The following is a 22,635-nucleotide window of genomic DNA, read 5'->3' on the forward strand; positions in this document are numbered from 1 at the left end:
TGTACATTGTACATATATTATTTTTAATCAAAATTCACTGAACAGTCAGCGTAACGAAGTATTCACTAGAGTTAACAGAAATAAACCATAATTTTAATTAGCTCTGTTCGCTCTGGACATCCTGAATGTACCCAGAGGGAGAACGCCTGCGCATTACAAAATTGAGCGTTTGCGGAGGTCCAATTTTTCCCTCTTAACACCCTCCGGATTTTTAATTCGGTGTTCGCGCAGTACAGAAAAAAAATCCTGAAAGTGTCCGGGATACAATCTCGACGTTCGAGTATTTTGTTTCGGATTTTAAGTTCGCAGAGGCGCAAAAAATATTTGGGAAGAATTTCTTGACATTCTGACCATTAATTCTTAACCTAAAATATTGTTTTGTTAAACGACTTGTAGATCTAGATTCTGGTTTTTAAAGTTTTCAAATTATGTAAAGTGTTGGATCATTTAAATATCCTTCAAACATATTTTAATATTTTTTATATTAAAGCTTTTTAATTGTTTTTGTCAATGTTTTTTATTTAGTATGTTTATAAGTAAGTAGGTACCAGTTCTAGTATTATTATCGTATTACTTTTCATTCGATATTCGATAATTATCTCTTACGGTAGTATTACAATAAATTGTACTCTGTTTTTACTTAATTTCTTCGATCTAGATGAGCTTATAAGTACCTACATATTCTTGTGGTTTATTTTTATATATAGACGAGGGCATTTAGCACAAAATAAATAAATTTTTAAATACAGCACCTAGAGACTTGCAGTTTTTTGCATTATGTTCAGGATGTTTTCAGGAAAAAAGTTTACTATTCAAATATGGGTGGAAATGCATAATCGCACTGTAACCTGCATAAAATGTGTCCAAAATTGCATAAATATAAAAATAAAGTCAAAATCAGTATACTAAGAAATAAAATTTATTATTTGGGAGGTATTGGTGTCACTGAATACGATTACGCAATCAGAACTGACCCCCGGATCACCTGGTGCCCAAGGTCAGTGCAAGAGACGTCATCTTCTGCAGTTTCGATGGTTTTTGGCATTAAATCGATGCAAATGGATTACTCACGTGTTTTAGGGGTTGCTAAATACGAATATGATATCAGAATATGACCTCCGGAGTACGTGGTGCCCAGGGTCGCTAATAAGGCACGTCATCTTCTGGAGTTTCGAGGGATTTCGGCACTAAATTGATGCAACTGGACTACTCGGGGAGTTTTTGAGGTGGTTAACCACGAATATGCCATCAGAACAGACCTCTGGATCACCTGGTGCCCAAGTTCACTGCAAGGGACGTCATCTTCTGGCCTTTCGAGGGCTTTCGGTATTAAATTGGTGCAAACGGATTACTCGGGGGTTTTTGAGGTCGCCAAACACGAATATGCCATAAGAATAGACCACCGGATCACCTGGTGCCCAAGGTCACTGCAAGGGACGTCTTTTTTTGGAGTTTCGAGGGATTTCGGTATTAAATTGATGCAAACGGATTACTTACGAGTTTTTGGGGTCGCTAAACAGGAATATGCCATCATAATTGAACTTCGGAATACCTGGTACCTTGGGTTGCTACTAGGGCACGTCATCTTCTGGGGTTTAGAGGGCTCTCGACATTTAATTGATGCAAATGGATTACTGGAGGGTTTTTGAGGCCGCTAAACACGAATATGCCACCACAACCGACCGCCTGTGGACCTGGTGCCCAAGGTCACTACAAGGGACGTTATCTTCTGAAGTTTTGAGGAATTTCGGCATTAAATTGATGAAAATAAATTAATCGGGGGTTTTTGAGGTCGGTAAACACTAACATGCCATCAAAACAGACCATCGTAGAACCTGGTGCCCAGGGTCACTGCAAAGGGCGTCATCCGCTAGGCGAGGTTTTCGGTAGGTACTATATTGATGCAAACAGATTACTTATATGATGTTCTGAAGCTATTTTCTTGTGGCATTTTTATAACTAACTATTTAGATTTCTTAAACACCGGAGAACCTGGTGCCTAAGGCAAGTCATCTTCTGGAGTTTCGAAAGTTTTAGGTACTCAATTGATGCAAACAAATTACTCACGGGTTTTTGGGGTTGCTAAACACAAATACGCTATCAGAAGAGACACCGGAGCACCTGGGCCTAAGGCACGTTATCCTCTGGAATTTTGAGGGTCTTTTGGCATTAAATAGATTCAAACGGATTACTCATGGGTTTTTGGGGTTGCTGAAGACAAATACGCCGTCAGAACAAACACAGGAGCACCTGGTGCCTAAGGTATATCATCTTATGGAGTTTAGAAAAATTTTGGTAATAAATTGATGTAAACGAATTGCTCATGGGTTTTTGGGTTTGCAGAATACGAACTATACTATGTTTATCTATTTATTTTTTGTTATATGAGTGTTATTATACGTTGATGTTATTAGTAATTACCGTAATCACAAGATACTCCAGAATTCCTCATGTAATCCATATTCGTGTTCAACAACCCCAAAACCAAAAAGTAATCAATTTTTCATCAATTTGGTACCGAAAACTCTCGAAACTCCAAAAGATAACTTGCTTTAGGCACCAGGTGCTTCGGTGTCTGTTCTGATTACGTCTTTGTGTTCAAGTAGGTACCTCAGAAACCCATGAGTAATCCGTTTTCATCAATTTAGTAGCGAAAACACTCGAAACTCCAGAATATGACCTTCCTTAGGCACCAGATGCTGCGTGGGTTGGGTCTGATGGCATATTCATGTTCAGCAACCCCAAAAACTAAAGAGTAATCCGTTTACACTAATTTAGCACCGAAAACTCTCGAAACTACAGAAGATAACGTGCCTTAGGCACCAGGTGCTCCGGTGTCTGTTCTGATGGCGTATTTATGTTCAGAAACCCCAAAAACCCTTGAGTAATCCATTTGAATCAGTTAAGTACTGAAAAACCTCGAAACTCCAGAAGATAACGTGCCCTTGTAGCGATCCTGGTCACCAGATACTCCGTTGTTTAAGACTGATATCATATTCGTGTTTAGCAACTCCAAAAACACGTAAATAATCCGTTTGTAATCAATTTAATACCGAAAGCCTTCGAAACTCCAGAAGATGACGTCCCTTGCAGTTAGTTACCTTGGACACCAAGTGATCTAGAGGTGTGTTCTGATCTTATATTCGTATTTAACGACTCAAAAACCCCCCGAGTAATCCATTTTTATCAATTTAATGCCGAAATCTCTCGAACTCCAGAAGAGGACGCCCCTTGCAGTGAGCTTGGGATCCAGGTACACAGGGAGTGGGTGTTGATGGCATATTCGTGTTGAGCGACCTCAAAAACCTGTAAGTAATCCGCTTGCATCAATTGAATACCGAAAGCCCTCGAAACTCCAGAAGATGACGCCCCTTACAGTGGCCTTGGGCACCAGGTGATCCTAAGGTCTGTCCGGATGGCATCTTCGTGTTTAACCACCTCAAAACTCCCCAAGTAGTCCAGTTACATCAATTTAGTGCCAAAATCCCCCGAAACTCCAGAAGATGACGTGCCTTATTAGCGACCCTGGGCACCAGGTACTCCGGAGGTCAATTCTGATATCATATTCGTATTTATTAACCCCTAAAACACGTGAGTAATCCATTTGCATCGATTTAATGTCGAAAACCATCGAAACTGCAGAAGATGACGTCTCTTGCCGTGACCTTGGGCACCAGGTGATCCTGGGATCAGTTCTAATGGCGTAATCGTACTCAGTGATCCCAAAACCCCCCAAATAATAAATTTTATTCCTCGGTATACTGATTTTGACTTTATTTTTATATTTATGCAATTTTGGATGCATTTTATGCACTTTACAGTGCAATTATACATTTCCACCCATTTTTGAATAGTAGACTTTTTTCCTGACGTCATCCTGAACATAATGCAAAAAACTGTAAGTCTCTAGGTGCTGTATTTTAAAATTTATTTATTCGGGTGTTTTTAGTGCTAAATGCCCTGGTCTATTAAGTTTAATTTAGGAGTTAAATTAGTCTCTTATTGAATATAATGAAACATAAACAACACATCAAACTTAATGTGAAACTGTTTCTATTTCTTGTGTCTTGTTATATTAAGACACCTCAGTGGATACAGAAAGTAGCAATAAGGGATGAAAGGGGAAGTTAGTGTAGTCTTTAAAGGTTTTCACCTCCTATTTTGTTAAACTTCCATCGATTTGCATGAAAATCGGTGACTAATTAGAACATACCTCAGGAAATAAAAATGATTTGGTGCCAACTTGCACTTTTACCCTGGGGGTGGATACCACCCCTTCTCGGGGGTGAAAACTATTTTATTAAAAATAACCCCACAAATCGATAGAGGGACAAATTATAATTAAAATTTGTGATATCATGTTATTAAAATAAATCAATACTTTTTGAGTTATTAAAGATCAAAGATTTGTCTGTTTAAGAGCACATGCACGGATGATAAAAAGAACATATTATTAATTAGTTGTATGTTACTAAAATATTATTTCGATATTATAAATTTAGCAAAAGTGTATTCGAATATGTCAAATGTACCCATTATTGGACACCCCCAGTTTCTGGACATATTCAGTGGACATATTCATTGACAGAAAAAATTCAATTAAATATCGAAATAATATAAAAAAATATTTTACTAACATACAATTAATTAATATGTTCTTTTTATCATCCCTAACTTCACGCATATGCTCTTAAATAGACAAATCTTTGATCTTTAGTAACTCAAAAAGTATTGAGTAATTTTAATAACATGATATAACAAATTTTACTTAAAATTTGTACCTCTATCGATTTGTGGGGTTACTTTTAATAAAATTGTTTTCACCCACGGGAAGGGGTGGTATTCACCACCAGGGTAAAAGTGCAAGTTTGCACCAAATCAGTTTTATTTCTTGAGGTATGTTCTAACTAGTCACCAATTTTCATGCAAAACGATGTAGGTTTAACAAAACAGAAGGTGAATCCTTTAATGGCTGCACTGACTTTTCCCTTTCATCCCTTATTGCTACTTCCTGAAAGGGGTCATAATTGTCAATATACAATGAAGACATTTCACGGCAAAAACTCCATATTACTTATGACGATGATTTTTCGGCTCTAGCTCTCCGTCTATTATTTTTTTGGGGTGTAATAAACCACAACACAATATGCCACAACCTATCAAATTCGTAGTCCTGTCGCCAGGGGGGGTACAACGGCCTCGTTAATTCAGATGGACTTACTCAAGTTTTTTTTATGTATTTTGACCCGTAGAACACGAATTTTTTGGGTAACAGTTGATCCGGATGTCGATAAGATTGTTATAGACCAAGAACTTGAGGAATCAAATAACAGCGATTTTTGGCAAAACAAAACAATATTTTGTATTTTTTGGGCCATTTTAAGTAAAAAATATTTCTACAAGTTTTTTCGTAGGATGCACAGTTTTCGAGATAAACGCGGTTGAACTTTAAAAAAATCGAAAAATTGCAATTTCTGAACCCGAATAACTTTTGATTAAAAAATAAAATAGCAAGTCTGCTTACCGCATTTGAAAGTTTAAGTCAAATTATATCGGTTTTGATTATTTGCATTGGTAAAAATTTATTTTTTTATTGTTTAACAAAGCTATAAACACGTAGGGTTTCCCGTGCTTTTACATGCGTTTTACCGCATGTAACGTAGAAATAGTCTTGATTGCACTAGTACCTATTCTACCTACTCGTTCGATTTTAAATGAGAAATCATAGAAACATCACTCACGCACTAGTTGTTTGTAGCTTTGTTTAACAATAACACAATAAATTTTTAGCAATGCAAATAATCAAAACCGACATAATTTGACTTGAACTTTCAAAGGCGCTAAGCAGAATTGCTATTTTATTTTTTAATCAAAAGTTATTCGGGTTTAAAAATTGCAGTTTTTCGATTTTTTGAAAGTTCAACCGCGTTTATCTCGAAAACTGTGCATCCTACTAAAAAACTTGTAGAAATATTTTTTGCTTAAAATGACCCAAAAAATACAAAATATTGTTTTGTTTTGCCAAAAATCGCTGTTATTTGATTCCTCAAGTTCTTGGTCTATAACAATCTTATCGACATCCGGATCAACTGTTACCCAAAAAATTCGTGTTCTACGGGTCAAAATACATAAAAAAAAACTTGGGTAAGTCCATCTGAATTAACGAGGCCGTTGTACCCCCCCTGGCGACAGGACTATCGATACATATACATAATATATCAAAATTGGAAATGATTGCTTTACTAAATTATTCCTCCCTTCATTCCTTCAGATAATGTTCAACCCCCAGGAAGTTTTTTTTAACTCCTTTATTCTGCAATCTATCAGTAGTGACAATAAGCGTCTTTGTTGATAAATGATTATGACACGTACATGATGCTCCAATAGGAACCCTGTTTTATAATATAGCTATTGCTAACATATTTTACTATTTACAACATATGTAAATTACAAATTACTTAAACCTATTAATTAAGTCTCTTGGTTTGAATTTTTTTAATCTTCGTTCTTCATGTTCATGTAAGTCTTCAAACAACCGCTTGGCTAACTCGTTAGGATATACAGACACTCTTTCGCGATATGTTGCTCTATATTCACTTATCACTTCTTGCGCTGTTGGAATTGCTAAGTCTCGTTGGATCACATAGTTGGGTACGTAGTACGGAGCATCAAGAATCAGACTTATCGCCTTGTTTTGGAACCTCTGTATTATATTTATGTTGCTATTAGAAGCTGCCCCCCAGAGCTGGATACCGTTGGTCCAAATGGGCTTTATAATGGCTTTGTAGACCAGTAGTTTGTTTTCTAGAGACAACTTGGAGTTTCTGCCGATAATCCAGTATAGACGGCTTAGCTTTAGTCCTAAATGTTTTCGCCATGTTAGTCTTCTGTCTAGGTGGATTCACAAGTATTTTACATCTTCGGCTTGAGGTAAATTGTTGTTGTTAAGTTGTACAGGTGGGCAAGTTTCTTTACGGAGTGTAAATGTTACATGTGTAGATTTTAGTTCATTTGCTTTCATGCGCCATTTCGACAGCCATTTTTGTATCTTGTTACGGCAGATTTGAAGTTGTCTTGATGCCATCTTTGGGTCTTCGTGTGAAGAGAGAGCAGCTGTATCGTCCACAAATGTGGCTATTGTAACCATCGGTGTAGTAGGAAGATCACTTGTGTACAGCAAATACAGGATAGGTCCGAGTACACTGCCTTGTGGTACCCCTGATTTTATGGCGTTCAAAGAAGAGTATTCTTGGTTCTGTCTGACAAGGAAGTGTCTATTGGTTAGGTATGATTTTAGTAGCAGGAATTGGGGATATGGAAGTAGCTTCTTAATTTTGTAGAAGAATCCAATATGCCAAACTTTATCGAATGCTTGTGACATATCAATAAATGCACCAGAACAATAACGTTTTTGTTGGAAGTCATCGTTAATCTTGTTAATTATTCTATGTACTTGTTCGATGGTGCCACGTTTGTTTCGGAATCCAAATTGGTAGTCTGGAATTAAGTGCATCATTTCTGTTATCGACTTCAGCTTTTTGACTTATATTTTCTCGAAAATTTTGGAGATAGTTGGTAGCAAGCTAATAGGTCGATAAGAGGTAACTTATTCTACTTTTTTGCCTGGTTTGGGGATCATTATTATCTATGCTACTTTCCAGATCTTTGGGTAGGTCCCTAGCTTGAGGACGGCATTGAAAATATATGTTAGTAATTTAAAGCATTTGGGTGTTGATTCCTGAAGCACTTTTCCTGTGATAAGATCATATCCTGGTGCTTTTTTAATGCTGTTTATTCATGATTATGTTTCTGGTTTCACTTACTAGAATTTTTTTTATAGGCAGGTCCATTTGGAAGGTTGCATTAAGTGTTTCGTCTATTTCTTTATCTTCTGAATGCTGCTCTGGATCGTATGGCTGTAATATTTTTTTTAAGTGTTCAGTAAAGACTTCTGATTTTTCTTTGTCATTTCTTGCCCATTTATTTCCGTTTCTGATTGGAGGATTAAACTGTTGAGGTTGTTTAAGCTTTTTTGTAGCCCTCCATAGTGCGTAGTCTGAGGCTTCCGTTGAGGTTAAAGATTCTAAATAATTCTGAATGTTTTCATTTTTACTGTTCGATAATGTCTGTCTTAATTCTGTGCTAGCTCTGTTATATTTTCTTCTATTTTCTAGTGTTCTGTTTTTCATCCATTGTTTTCTCAGTTTTCTCTTAATATTTATTTCCTCTTTAATTGATTGGGGTAGTTCGTTTGCTGCTCGTTCTCGGTATATTATTGGAGTTGCGTTCCAAGCTGCTTGTTGCATTTTTGTCGTTAGGTCTTCTGTCGCGACGTCTATATCATTTTCTGTTTTAAGTGGTATACTTATTGATATTAGATTATCTAAATTGTTTCTGTATTCATCCCAATTGGTTTTTTTATTATATAATGTAGGGGGCATTTCTTTTTAAGATCTTTGAATGTATTGTGATTATTATCGGGGAGTGATCGGAGGACAGGTCATCAGATGTGGTCACCTTGCATTTTTTAATATCTAGGCCTTTGATAGTTGCGAATTATAACAAGTCTGGAAGTTTATTAATGTCTGATGGCCAGTAAGTAGATTCATTAGTAGATAGGTATTTGAGGTTATTTGCATTCATTGCCTTTAATAGTTCTCGGCCTTTAGTGGTTGTTATACGTGATCCCCAAACGGTATTTTTGGCATTGTAGTCTCCGCCGGCTAGAAATTTATTGCCCAATGTCTTGAAGTATTCTTCGTATTGTTCTTGTTTATTGTTGTGTTTGGGCGGGCAGTATATTGCACACATGGTTAGTGGACTGGAGTCGTTTGTTATAGTTACGCTCGTGGCTTGTATGTGTTCTTTAGAAAATTTTTCTCTCTAGAAGTGTTGAATATTATGCCGTATAATTACTGCGGTTCCTCCATGTGCTATCTCGCTCGGATGTTTCGTAGTGTACACTTTGCATTTTGGTATACGGAAATGGTGGTTTTCTGTACAGTGGGCTTCGGATATAAGCATCATGTCAAGGTTTTCATTATTTATATATGACTTTACTTCGTCGATATGTTTTTGAAGGCCATTAGCATTCCAGACTCCTATTTTGAACTTATATTGCGCTGCCATTATGCAAGTTTTTTAATGAACGTGGTTAGTAGATTAAGTATGGTTCCTATTTGTTCGGCAAGTTTTCCTATCATATTTTCTAATTTACTTAGATAGTTTTGATTAGCTGTGTGCGGGGACACTACTTGCGTACTTGGGAGTGCGTTTGGATTTGAAGGCATTGTGATGGGGTTGTTGCTTATATTACTTTGGTTGGTAGATTGCGCGAAGCTCACTCCTTGTCTTACTCTCGAGTCGGCTCTTGTATGCTGTTCTATGTTTTTTTGCCTAAGTGTGGGGTACAGTTGTTGTTGCAGTTGTTTATGCACTTCGCATCCTTTATAGTTAGCTGGATGATTTCCCTTGCAGTTTATGCACTTTACGTTTTCATCTCTCACTTTTCAATTTTGATGATTTTTCATATTTACCTAAAATCAATTTTGATGATTTTTCATATTTATCTCGCTGTATCTTTGGTCGCTGTAAATATTTCCTTTTTAAAATTTTACTGTGTCATCTTTGAATAATTTAAATAACAATGAGATTTGTCCGAGATGTTTAACCAAATTAAAAGTGAAGGTGTCAATTTTTAAACAATTTTTCTACAGATTTCTTTAGTTTCATGTATACTTATAAAAGTAAAATTTAATAAAATTATGTGAAATAAAAGAAAATTCAACACAGTAGTGGGGGACTGAGTCAGCCCCCCTCCCCCAATAAAACATTAAATTCCTGCCCAGTATAACGAGCTCAAAATTTTTAATTTGCGGAATATGAAATCTCATAAATAGCTTATAAATCAGCGTTCTTTGTTTTTTAATTTTTGCAAGTGGAGTAGGGGGGTAGCTCAATACGAGTTATATGTGGTCGATCTCCAACCAAAGTCTTGATAATGTCTAAGCTTGACATTTGAATAAAATAAAATTCACAACGTAAAATTTCTTAACACTAGAAAGTCGGGCTTACCTAGAAAGCCGGAAGGGATCATTTTGGCCCCACGTTATTTAATCAATTAAAACTCAGTTTAAAGAGATTAAATCTACTCTAGACGGTAGAATTTAGTTTTATTTTTTACTTTTATTGTTTAACACATTCGCTGCCCATCAAAAATATTCGGAACAGCATAAAATTTGCAGTTTTTGATATTTGCCACACATTGCCTTGTTACAACCGTGGCAATGATTGGAAGTATGATTTCCTTCACAAAATATTTTCAACTGATATTTATTTCGTTTTTGGATAGTGACAGTGATAGTTGTTGGTAGACCTGGTGTTGCTAGACGTAGTTCCAGATTTCGGGAGACAAGGTATGGGGCCCATAATTCTTCACACAGCCGAAGAATAAACTTACGAAAACTGAGTCTAGTTCCAGTGATTTCTTTATAAATAATCCATGCATTTATTGCTTCCAAGTCGAGAGTATTATAAAACACGTACATAGGCCATCGTCTTGAAGTTACTTTTGTAGTATAAAGACGCGAATTATGAATGTTCTTTGGAAAAACATTTTTTTAAAAAACTAAACTTCACAATTAAAACTTTTATTTCGACAAACAAAGATTTTAGATACAACTCAACAATTTAAAATCAGACTTTACTTTAACATTTAAATTAGACTTTTATTTAGAGATTTTAATCAGACTGAAAAATATTGATTTTTACATGGTGTTTTATAATTTTATAATTGCTGATCTTGCTGTCCAATACGTCGCAATTAGGTCCAGAATGTTCAACGCTGCGACGCGGCGTAGCCTCGTGTTGATTCCACGTGGTAGAATATACTGGATGGTAGCGGTCGTTGTACTATAACTACTCCATCCCCTGAAGAAGTTTTGTAAGGGATGAACAAAACTTTTGGATTGGCATCTCTTGGAATTTCGTTGCTAGAATTTATTTTTTGTATCTGTAACATATACAAGGCAAATAATTTTAATAAAAATCTATACAGGAGTTAACCAAAAAATGGCTATGGCTATGGTTCCATAATTTTGGGTTATTTTTTTCTGGATGTTCTTCTTCCTTCGGGGAGTTTATGGAATTTTTCTAAAGGGATGTGGTCTATCCTGAATGGTTTGAATTTCTGCAGTCCTAATTTTTGGAAAGTATTCGCGATTTATCTGGAACGTTTGCTCTTGAATTTAATAACTCCGGATATTTTGAAAAGTTAAATTTATTTTTTTCTTTATCATTTTTTTTTTGTCTGTTAGTAATCTAAATCCTTGCTTGTCCCAGGTTGAGGGGAATTATTTCTGGTTTGTTTTTCAGTTTCTTTATCTTTAATTTCTTTCCTATCGTCTGGCTGATCTTGTTGGGAAGTTTCCAAATTAGTTTTTGATTTAGGTTGATGTTTTATGTTCTTCTTATGTACTGTAGCTTTTGATGTTTTTACAGTAACTTCGTTATTTTTCTTTATAAGTTTTGCAGAATATCGTGGAAGTAATTTATTCCTAGTGACTGTTTTTCGGGTATAAATTTTTGTACTTGGTTTATACGTAATAGGGTCTTGTCTCGATTTGTTTCTATTTTCGATGACTTTATTTTTATTTTCTTGTATATGCTGATTTACTTCCTTGTATAATTCCTTTGTTATCTCTCTATGATTTTGAATATAATTATTCAGTATTACTTTCTGTATGTCAACGTCAAAGGGATCTTTTGCGTCGATATGGCCGTTTAATATGTCAATGGGTCGTAACTTCGTTGCGGAATGTATGGAATTATTGTACCCAATTATAGCGTATAGCATTTGTTCTTTTATCGGGAGCTTTGCCTTGGTGTTCCTTAGGATTCGAAGATGTTCGATTAATGTAGAATGAAATCTCTCAATCATCCCGTTGGATTGCGGATTCTCTGGTGTCGTATAGTGGATTGAGATTTTATGAGAGTCTACAAATTCTTGTATTACTCCATTTTTGAATTCTGTACCATTATCGGCTACTATCATTGTTGGGAGTCCATGATGGGTTATAAAAATTAGTAGGGCGTTGAGTACATTGATTGCGTTTCCTCCATTTATTGGATAGGCTTGTCCATACTTCGAAAATGCGTCTATTATGGTTAGAAACTTCTGTCCATCAGCCTGGAATAAATCGATGTGAACTATGTCCAGTGGTTTAGTGGGAGTTGGTGTAACCATAAATTTTGGTTTGGGAGGAAGTCTGTCATATTTATTTTCTTGACATATATCGCAGAAGTTTATGATATCTTCTATGTCTTTCTTCATATTAGGCCAGTAATATCTTCTTCTTATTTGGCTTTCTGTTTCAGCTATTCCTCTATGGTTCGTTTTACCTTCATGATAGTTTTTTATAATTTCTTTTTGTTGTTCTTCTAGATTAACATCTTCCAATAAAAGATTACATTTTACTAAGTCATATGCGTTGTTTTTGAAAGTTTTTCTGATAATTTCGCAAATTTCTGCAAAAATTTCTTCTTCTGCTTCAAATAAAATTGCATACTTCTTTTTCGGGTTGAGATGTTCCTTAAAAATCTTTATGGTATCAGCTTTTAATTGATCTTTCGATAGCTGGATATGATAACGTCTTTTATTCGGAAAGGTTTGTATAATTGCTGGAGGTCGTGGATTGTAGTTGACGATTTTGACTATAATTTGGTTATTGTAGAAGTTAAGTGGTTTTTCCGAAATAGGTATACCAAGAATTGGATTTTCTACCGCTGTATGTATTGTTTCATTTCCGTCTTCATCCATGTTTTGATCTTCGTTTTCAACATTGTCTTCTGGGATGTTTTGATCTTCGTTTTCAACAGTGTCTTCTGGGATGTTTTGATCTTCATTTCCAACAGTGTCTTCTGGGATGTTTTTTGGGATTAATTCTGTTGCTTTTTCTTCTACAATCGCGTCGATTATTCGATCTGCATCTGGATTATTAGTCGTTGACCATCCATCGTCTTCCATGTCTACTAAGTCGTCAAAGACTTCCTTAATTTGTGAATCGATGTCCTTAGTTTCCTTTGTGTGAATTTCGATTCGAGACAGTGCGTCGGCATTGGTATTAGCTTTTCCTTTTTTGTAAATTACCTCGTAGTCAAATTCTTCTAATTTTAATCTCCAACGTACTAGTTTGGAGTTGGGTTCCTTTAGAGAAAATAGATATTGCAAGGGACGGTGGTCTGAAAGTATTTTAAATTTCCTTCCAAATAGGTAGGGTCGGAAATACTTAGTTGCCCACACCACTGCTAGTATTTCCTTTTCTATTGTTGAGTATTTGGTCTCAGTTTCATTTAGTGTTCTGGAAGCGAAGGCAATTGGTTTATCACTGCCAACTGGTCCTTGGGAAAGTACTGCTCCGATAGCGAAATTGCTGGCATCTGTTGTGAGGTTAAACGGTTTGGAAAAATCTGGATATTGCAATAAAGGCTCATTCATTAATAATTTCCTGCATGTTTCAAAGCATTCTACGAATTCGGGTGTATGTTCGATCTTTGCGTCCTTTTTCAAGCATCTTGTTAGAGGTTTTGTGATTTTTGCGAAGTCTCGAATAAACTTTCTGTAATATCCCAAGAGTCCAAGGAATTCTCTAATTTCTTTTGCTGTTTTCGGTATTGGATATTTTTCTATTGCTTCAATTTTCGCTGGATTCGGTTTTATTCCTTCTTGTGTGACTACGTGTCCCAGAAAATGAACTTGCTTTTTTAAAAATTCGCATTTGTCAACTTGGATTTTTAGTCGGGCTTCTCTTAATCGTTGGAATACTTTTGTGAGATTTACTATGTGTTCCTGTAGTGATGTTGAGTATACTATTACGTCATCCATATAGACGAGGCATATTTCTCCTTGAAGTCCCTTCAATACGTTGTCCATCATACGTTGGAACGTGGACGGAGCGTTCTTAAGTCCAAATGGCATTCTTAAATATTCATAGTGTCCATTTTCCACATTAAATGCTGTTTTGGGAATGTCTTCTTCAGCCATCTCGATTTGATGAAATCCGCTCGCTAAGTCGAGGGTCGTAAAATATTGACATCTTCCCAATTTGTCCAAAATATCGCTAATGTGAGGAATTCTGTATCGGTCGTCAATTGTCTTCTCGTTGACCTTTCTATAATCTACCACTATCCTCCACTTTATTTTACCGGATGAATCTGGTTTCTTTGCCACGACCCAGATGGGCGAGGACCATGGCGATTGGCTTGGTCGAATGATCCCTTGCTCTAACATTGAAGAGATTTGTTTCTTTACTTCTTCTTTGTGCACATACGGATACCGGTATGATTTCGTATATACAGGCTCTTCATCCTTGGTTTTGATGTGGTGTTTAACTTCGTTAGTAAAGCTGAGAGGAGTGTCTGGTTGATGAAATATATCGGAGAATTTTCGGCATAGTTGACGAACTTGATCCTCTTCTTCTTCGTTAAGATGTTCAGTTTTAATTAAGTCGTCGATATCTTGTCTGTAGTCTGGTCCGGAGGTTGTTTCCATGGAATATATATGGAAATCTTGAATGTCTATTTCCTGGCTTTCGAGTGGTTCCATAAGAGAAAGGTGAATGGGTTCTGACGTGAAGTTGGCAATTTCGGTCCAGGCGAGGTGGTTCTCGGCGTTAGTAAGGGCTTCTCGTACTACGACGCCTTGTACTTTTTGAGTTGGAATAATGATGGTTCCTTTTTCTTCTTTGACTGGAATTTTGACTTGGCTAATTGAATTTGGTTCCAAATGGATGGAATAAAATTGTGTTTTGTTTGTTTCATAATATTTGATAGGGATTGTAGAATCTTTTGTAACTAGAAGTGATTTAGGAAAGTTTAATTGGGCTTCGAAAAGTTTTAGATTATCGAGGCCAATAAGACCATCGAAAGTTTTGTGAAACTTGAAGAGATAAAATTTCATTTTGCTGTCAGAATTAAATTCTGAAAATGAAGGAATTTCAGCACAATATTTTTGGGAATAATTTTGAAAAATTGATGTGACGATGAAGGGTTCGTGTTTTATATAATTTGGAAAATATGAAGAAGCTATTTCTGGATTAAGAAATGACTTTGTGGATCCTGTATCGATTAAAAGTCGTAAAGAAGGCTCAGAAATTTCGATGTAAGGTAGCTCCTTCTTGTCGGGAAATGAATGAAGTTCAATTACGTTTCGGCTGCTTCTGGTGGGTCCTCTCGAAAATTTACGTTTTCTTCGTATTCGGTTGGTTGATTTTCGTATGTATCTTGTAGAAAATTGTCGTATTCGGGTCCATAGTAATCATTGTAGTCGGCATTCTCTTCTTGCTCATCTCCGTGGCATTGTATATTGTAAAGTTCTTCTACGGTGAATTTTGGTTGTGCTCGGTAATTTGGTGTAAATTTTTGACGGCCTCCGGTTGTGGTTTCGGATATTCCACTCATAGGTGTTGGTCTAGGCTGCTTTGGCTGTCCGGGTTTGGGTGCCCATACATTTGACTGGTTCTGGGTCCTGAATGCTGGAGGGTTTGAATTTTGTCTAAATTGGTTGAAGTTTTGTTGTCGATGGGGTTGTTGAAACTGATTATGTGGGTAGAATTGTCTGATTGGTTGCTGCCATTGCGGAGGTGCAAAATTTTGCTGTTGATAAAATGGTTTTTGGACAGGTAAAGGCATTTGCTGTCTCTGAGGTCGGCGTTCTTGATAATTTTCGCTTCTTCCTGATGTTGAAGGTTGACTTATTTGATTTTTTTGAAGATATCTAACATTATTTTCTTCCTGTACGTATTGTATCGCCGTAGCTAAACTTCCTGGTCTCATTGCTCTGATAACAGAGCCCATTGGTTCTCGTAGGCCTGCTAAAAATGTTGTAAGAGCTTGTTGACGGAAAAATTCCTGTTTGCTTCTTTTAATGTCTGCATTTACAGTATGTAATTCTAAGTAATTGTTGATACAGCTTAAAAGTCCCATTATTTTTTCGTAAAAATGCATGATAGATTCTGTTGCTCCTTGTCTTAAATTTACTAAGTTTCTTGTAAGCGAATTTTCGTCTCTTTGGTCTCCCAAATTTTGAATTAATGCATTTTTTATTTCGTCAAAAGTTTCGCATCCATATACAGATATAACTTCTTTGGCTCTACCTGTTAATTTACTTATAATACCATGAAGCAAAAATTTATTTTGGATATTAGCTGCATTTAGTCTATCATAATAATGGTTTAGAAGTATTGTAGAAACTTTAATAAATTCATGTAATTCATTTGGGTTTCCGTCGAAATTTGGAAGAATGCATAAATTTTTCACGTCAAATTGTGGAACTGCCATATTTAAAAAAAATTTCAATATATATAGTCAATAGTCAAATACGTATAGTAATTTCAAATATATCAATCTTAAACTGCTTATTATTTATCTATTAATCTCTAGTGTTTATTAATATATAGTATTTATTAAGCTATTCAAATTTTTCTTTAAATAAATTTCTAAATCTGGCTCTAAAGTCAATCTAAGGACTTACAGGAGATATTTCTAAATTATTTTAATCTTTCTATTAATTTATTCAAATCTTTGTTTTTATCTTCTTAATCTAGCTCTGATTCAATCTAGGGACTCAGAGGAGTCTGATTTAATAATATCTCTTTCAAAAATTAATCTTCTTAATTCTAAGTAATAATAAAAATCGCTTACAGGATAAAGACGATGCCGATGTGCATTCCTTTGCTCCTGAAGGCTCCTAACTTCTATTTCTAACTGCTAATTCCCTTGGGTGAACTCTGCAACGGTTTCCCTGGGGCTGGTTCTTGGAACAGTGGACAAACACTTAAAAGTGACGAGGATCTGTAAAGACTCTTCCACTTCCGTACTGACTCTGCGCCAATTATGAATGTTCTTTGGAAAAACACTTTTTTAAAAAACTAAACTTCACAATTACAACTTTTATTTCGACAAACAAAGATTTTAGATACAACTCAACAATTTAAAATCAGACTTTACTTTAACATTTAAATTAGACTTTTATTTAGAGATTTTAATCAGACTGAAAAATATTGATTTTTACATGGTGTTTTATAATTTTATAATTGCTGATCTTGCTGTCCAATACGTCGCAATTAGGTCCAGAATGTTCAACGCTGCGACGCGGCGTAGCCTCGTGTTGATTCCACGTGGTAGAATATACTGGATGGTAGCGGTCGTTGTACTATAACTCGCGTCATTTGGTCCTCTACACCAACAATTGCATCTTTGTGTTCACTTGTGTTCGCCAACAATTGTATCTTTATTACGTAGATGATCAGTACCAGTATAGGGTAACCATTTACAATAAACATACATATATATAATTTTACCCATTCCACAGGCATTTGAAAGAAAGGATCGTCGAATTTCCCAGAAAACCATAATAACTTACACGGGGCCAATTTGGCCCCTTTAGAATTCTATGGTAGATTTGTTAAAAATATCATTAAATAAATTTAGTAAGCAATATTTTTTATTTTAAATAAGGCTTTGTATCAAAATTTTAAAAGTCATAAAATATGAAAATATTATTGCCTCAAATAAAAAAACTACAATAACTTTAAATCGCAACATGGGCCAAATTGGCCCCTCCGACTTTCTAGTGTTAAAAAGGGTAAAAATTCTGCTCAAGAAAATTATAGTCCAAGTAATAAAGCTTAAAATAGGACAAAACCTCGCAATTTTTACAGAATGGATCGATTTGCATGAAAATTTGAGAATAACTAGTGGATAGTCCATGGATAAAAATCTATATAATGCCGAAAGGCGCTTTTACCATGGGGGTGGTTGCCACCCCATCTCGGGGGTGGAAATTATTTATTATATTTTGACCGCAAAAGTTAGTAAAAACATTCATTCTAAGCAAAAAATATTCTATACATTTTTTTAATAAAGTTAATAGTTTTCAATTTATTCGCTATCAAAAGTGTTGGTTTTATATCGAAAAAATCAATGTTTTTAATAAGTTTTCGGCTAATAACTCCAAAAGTTTTCGTTTTATTAAAACAACTTTACTTAACAAAAATATACCTTTTGAAAAAATAAACAAAACTGTTTCTTTTAATTTTTTTTAAGACCAATTGTAATCGAGCTATACACTATTAAACGTTAGCTCTTCTTCTTCAAATGCTAAATACTGTAGTTTCAAAGTCAAAAGACGGGAAAACTATGCATTTTTCGAGGATAACTTGTCTAAACTAATTTAAAGCATTTTAAAATATCTATCTCCAGAAATAAAAACAAAGTCTCTAGCTCAAAAATTAAGTGACGTATATTGAAAAGAATGTTAGGCCCTACTTTTTTCAGCAAAAAAGTGATCCGAAGCAACGTCCTAATCACCACCCTAATTAAAATTAGTCATTAACCTTATTTGGTCTTCTTTATTTGTATATTATTTATAGGTTCTAGAAGTTTGACCGGTTTAGAATAATTAGTTTTTAAAAAAATGGAGTTAGAAGCAAATAACGAATTTTTGTAGTTTGGAGAAAATGGCCTTTATTCAGAATAGAAAGATTAGCATCAGAAATAAGAAAAAAATGTTTAAATATGAAGTTGTAGGTTATTTAATTCCCAAGAAACTGGTTAGCCAAAATTTTTACTACGGCAAAAATTGAGTGAACTATTGATAATTAAATCTTGTAATTACATGCAAAAACCACCTTTACCAACCCTTTCAAAGTCACCTCTTTTTGGGCTGAGGATTTTAAAAAGAATTAATATTAATAGACCTATAGACGTTACTAAAACCTACATTATTTTTTAACAATCTTTCTAAAATAAAAAATAGAAAAGATACGGTTAAAAAATCAATAGATTTTTTTTGAAAAAAAAGAGAAATCCAATTGGAAGCATAATAATATAAGTTAGCGGTGTTTTTGGTCATTGGCCTTCTTCATTCTTCTTTATTTAAGTATTATTAATAGATTCTAGAAGTTTGACTGGCTTAGAAAGATTAGTTTTAAAAAAACTGGAGTTAAAACGAATAACGAATTTTTGTAGTTCGGTAAAAATGTCGATTTCTTCAGAATAGAAAGATTAGTATCAGAAATACGAAAAAATGTTTAAATATGAAATTGTAGGTTATTTAATTCCCAAGAACATGGTTTTCAAAACAATTTTCTACGGCAAAAATTGAGTGAATCGTAAATTAGTATATTATTGAAAAACACTTATTTTTTCGATATAAAACTAACACTTTCGATAGCAAATAAATCGAAAACTATTCATTTTATCAAAAAAATGTATAGAACATTTTTAGCTTAGAATGAATGTTTTTATCAACTTTTGTGGTCAAAATTTAATAAAAAGTTTCCACTCCTGAGATGGGGTGGCAACCACCCCCATGGTAAAAGCGCCTTTCAGCATCATATAGATTTTGATCCTTGGATCATCCACTACTTATTCTCAAATTTTCAAGCAAATCGATCCATTATGTAAAAATTGCGGGGTGAAAACCTTCGGTTCCTGGACTATTATAAGAAGAGTGAATATCAAATAACAATCATCAATTTATTGTCAAAAAGTGAAGATTTTTTAAACCATTTTATATTGGTTCATTCGTTCATTGGTTAATTGATTTAACTTATATTAAAAACATCTTCCGTTCTACATCTAGACATATCTTGAAAGACATAAAATTATGTGAAATAAAATTATATATAGAACTAAATAAATATAAATGTGATTTTATACTTTTTTAGAGAATATACCGAAACTGGATTTATTTACTTATCTTGCGCAACTCTATACTGGATATCGGCCGTAATATACCAATTGGTAGCTATCATTATAGGGGGAGCAAGAGTTACAGTGCAAAAGTTTGATCCACGCGAGACGTTGTACCTTATTGACAAATATAGAGTAAGTATTGTAATATTAGATAAATAAAATATGCATGCAACATGCACTTAAAATGTAACCAAATATAGCATAATAAAATAAAAGAAAGTCAAAATGTAAATTAGTACAGGTTAAAACAAATTTTATATCAAAGTTTAGGTGGGTAGAAAAGATATTTTCAAGAAAGTATCCAAATCATACAAGGGGATCATTATTTAAATAATTAAAATGAGGTAATTTTTGCAAAAAAAATGCTTTTTTAACTGCTGAGGCAACTCAATTTTAAATGAAGGTCTACGGGATTTTTTCTGCAAAGTTGAAGGGTAAAGCTTTCACATAAGACTTATAAATTAAATTTGACCCACTATTTATTTAAATAATTGTATATAAAACTTTAAAAACAAATTTGCAAAAAAATATTTTTAGCGTTTTAAATAAGCACTATAAAATATCTTATGTTAGAGACTAAGTTGCGATATATTACCAGTATTAAGCAAAAAAAAAATTGATCGAAAAATATTTAATATTTTTTGAGATATTAAATTTGTTTATTAAATGTTACTATATTTTCAATTGTAAAAATGCGGTTGTTGCCAACGAAATATTCACCTGCTTAAGATCTTATTATTTTTATTTTTATGTATATTTTCGATAAATGTATTGATAAATTCAAATTTCAATTAAACTCCCCCGAAAAATGGCATTTGAAAATTAATCAAATTTGTTTATAATATATTTTTTTATTAACGTCGCGGGGATTAAGTATTTTGAAATGCCGTTTCGATAGTTGGATTCCTGGGAATTTTTTACTAATTAACAAAATTTTTTTGTGCTTTTTTCTTCTTCTTTTTTTTTCTTGGAGGTATATGTATTACAACGGGCCCTTTTAGGGTTAAATTTTATTAAGAATGTCGAATCTCTGAGTTGTAGATTCTAGACCTAAAAATATTAAGATTTAACTAAAATCTCTTAAATAAAATGTGGCTACTTACTGAGTTACAGGGTGTTTTATTTAAAAATTTAAAAATTATTGTTACCAAGTACTTTAAAACTATTTGACGTATCCTTATCATACTTAGCATAAAGTGTGGCTATTATACACATTACTAAATTGTGATTAATAAACGTTTCTACCTAGTGCCAGAGGCTTACGACAGGGGATAGTTAATGGTTGACATCTCCCAAATTCTACGCCACTGAGTGAATTACTATTTTAGCGAAATTTTTCGATTCTCCAATACTTTGTATGTAAATAACTTTATTGGTATCGATAAAGTCATCAGTTTGAGAGATATTGGAAGTTTAAAATAAATGAATGAATGAATCAAAATAACTATGCCGTTTCATTTTTAACGTCCAATATCTCGAAAATTAATGACTTAGTGGTTAACAGTAAAGAGTATATTATTTACATAGATAGTATTGGAGAATCGACAAATTTCGCTAAAATAATAATTCCCTCAGTGGCTTAGAATTTGGGAAGGGTCAACCAAAAACTATCACCTGTCGTACGCCTCTGGTAGTAGCTAGAAACTTTTATTTATCACAATTTAGTAGAATGTATAGTACCCACACTTTCTGCCAAGTATGATAAGGATACGTCAAATAGTTTGAAAATACTTAGTAAAAATAATTTTTAAATTTTTAAATAAAACACCCTGTAACTCAGTAAGTAGCCACATTTTATTTAAGTGATTTTAGACCAGTCTTAATATTTTTAGGTCTAGAATCTACAACTTAGATATTCGACATTCTTAATGAAAGTTAACCCTAAAAGGGCCGTAGTAATATAACTCCAAGAAAAAAAAAAGAAAAGGAAAAAAAGACAAAAAAATTTGTTAATTAGTGAAAAATTCCCAGAAAACCAATTATCGGAACGGCATTTCAAAATATTTAATCCCCGCGACGTTATTAAAAAAACAAATTATAAACAAATTTGAATAATTTTCAAATGCCATTTTAGGGGGAAGTTGAATTAAAATTTGAATTTATCAATACATTTATCGAAAATATACATAAAAATAAAAATAATAAGATTTAATACAGATGAATATTTCTTTGGCAACAACTGCGTTTTTGCAATTGAAAATAGGGTAACATTTAATAACAAATTCAATATCTCAAAAAATATTAAATATTTTTGGACCAATTTTTTTTGGTTAATACTGATAATATAGCGCAACTTCTCCTGTAAAATAAGATATTCTATAGTGCTTAATTAAAACGCTAAAAATATTTTTTTTCAAATTTGTTTTTAAAGATTTATGTATAATTATTTAAATAAATAGGGGGCCAAATTTATTTTAGTACATCTTATGTGAAAGATTCACCCTTTAACTTTGCAGAAAATAATCCTATAAACCTTCATTATTAATTGAATGACCTCAGCAGTTAAAAAAGTAATTTTTTTGCAAAAATTACCACTTTTTAATTATTTAAACAATGATCCCCTTGTATGATTTGGATATTTTCTTGAAAATATCTTTTGTACCCACCTAAACTTTGATATAAAATTTGTTTCAACCTGTACGAATTTACATTTTGATTTACATGTAGTGTAATTTTATTTTACTAGACTAATATGCCTTTATTATATGATTCAATATATGCATTTATACATGCACTTTAGAAAAAACATTTTGCGATTTTAAAGGCCGATTGGGTGAGAAATAAAATTATAATATGTATAATTTAGAGAAAGTTTATTTTTACTACTGTTAATGATAAAATATAAATGAAAATTCAAGATGTCCTCGTTCCTAATTTTAG

At 33.8% G+C, this 22,635-nt stretch overlaps 1 protein-coding gene across 4 annotated transcripts in view; it reads left to right on the plus strand.

The window, feature by feature from the left end:
- Positions 1–22,635, plus strand: part of LOC126892159 (uncharacterized) — a 138,275-nt gene that overhangs the window by 65,218 nt on the left and 50,422 nt on the right. For all 4 annotated transcript variants that reach the window (XM_050661630.1, XM_050661629.1, XM_050661628.1 and 1 more), the window contains exon 5: positions 19,728–19,887. In XM_050661630.1, the coding sequence (XP_050517587.1) occupies positions 19,728–19,887 (160 nt within the window). The remainder of the gene's footprint in view (positions 1–19,727; positions 19,888–22,635) is intronic.

Source organism: Diabrotica virgifera, chromosome 9, assembly GCF_917563875.1.
Source record: "Diabrotica virgifera virgifera chromosome 9, PGI_DIABVI_V3a".
NCBI lineage: Eukaryota > Metazoa > Arthropoda > Insecta > Coleoptera > Chrysomelidae > Diabrotica > Diabrotica virgifera.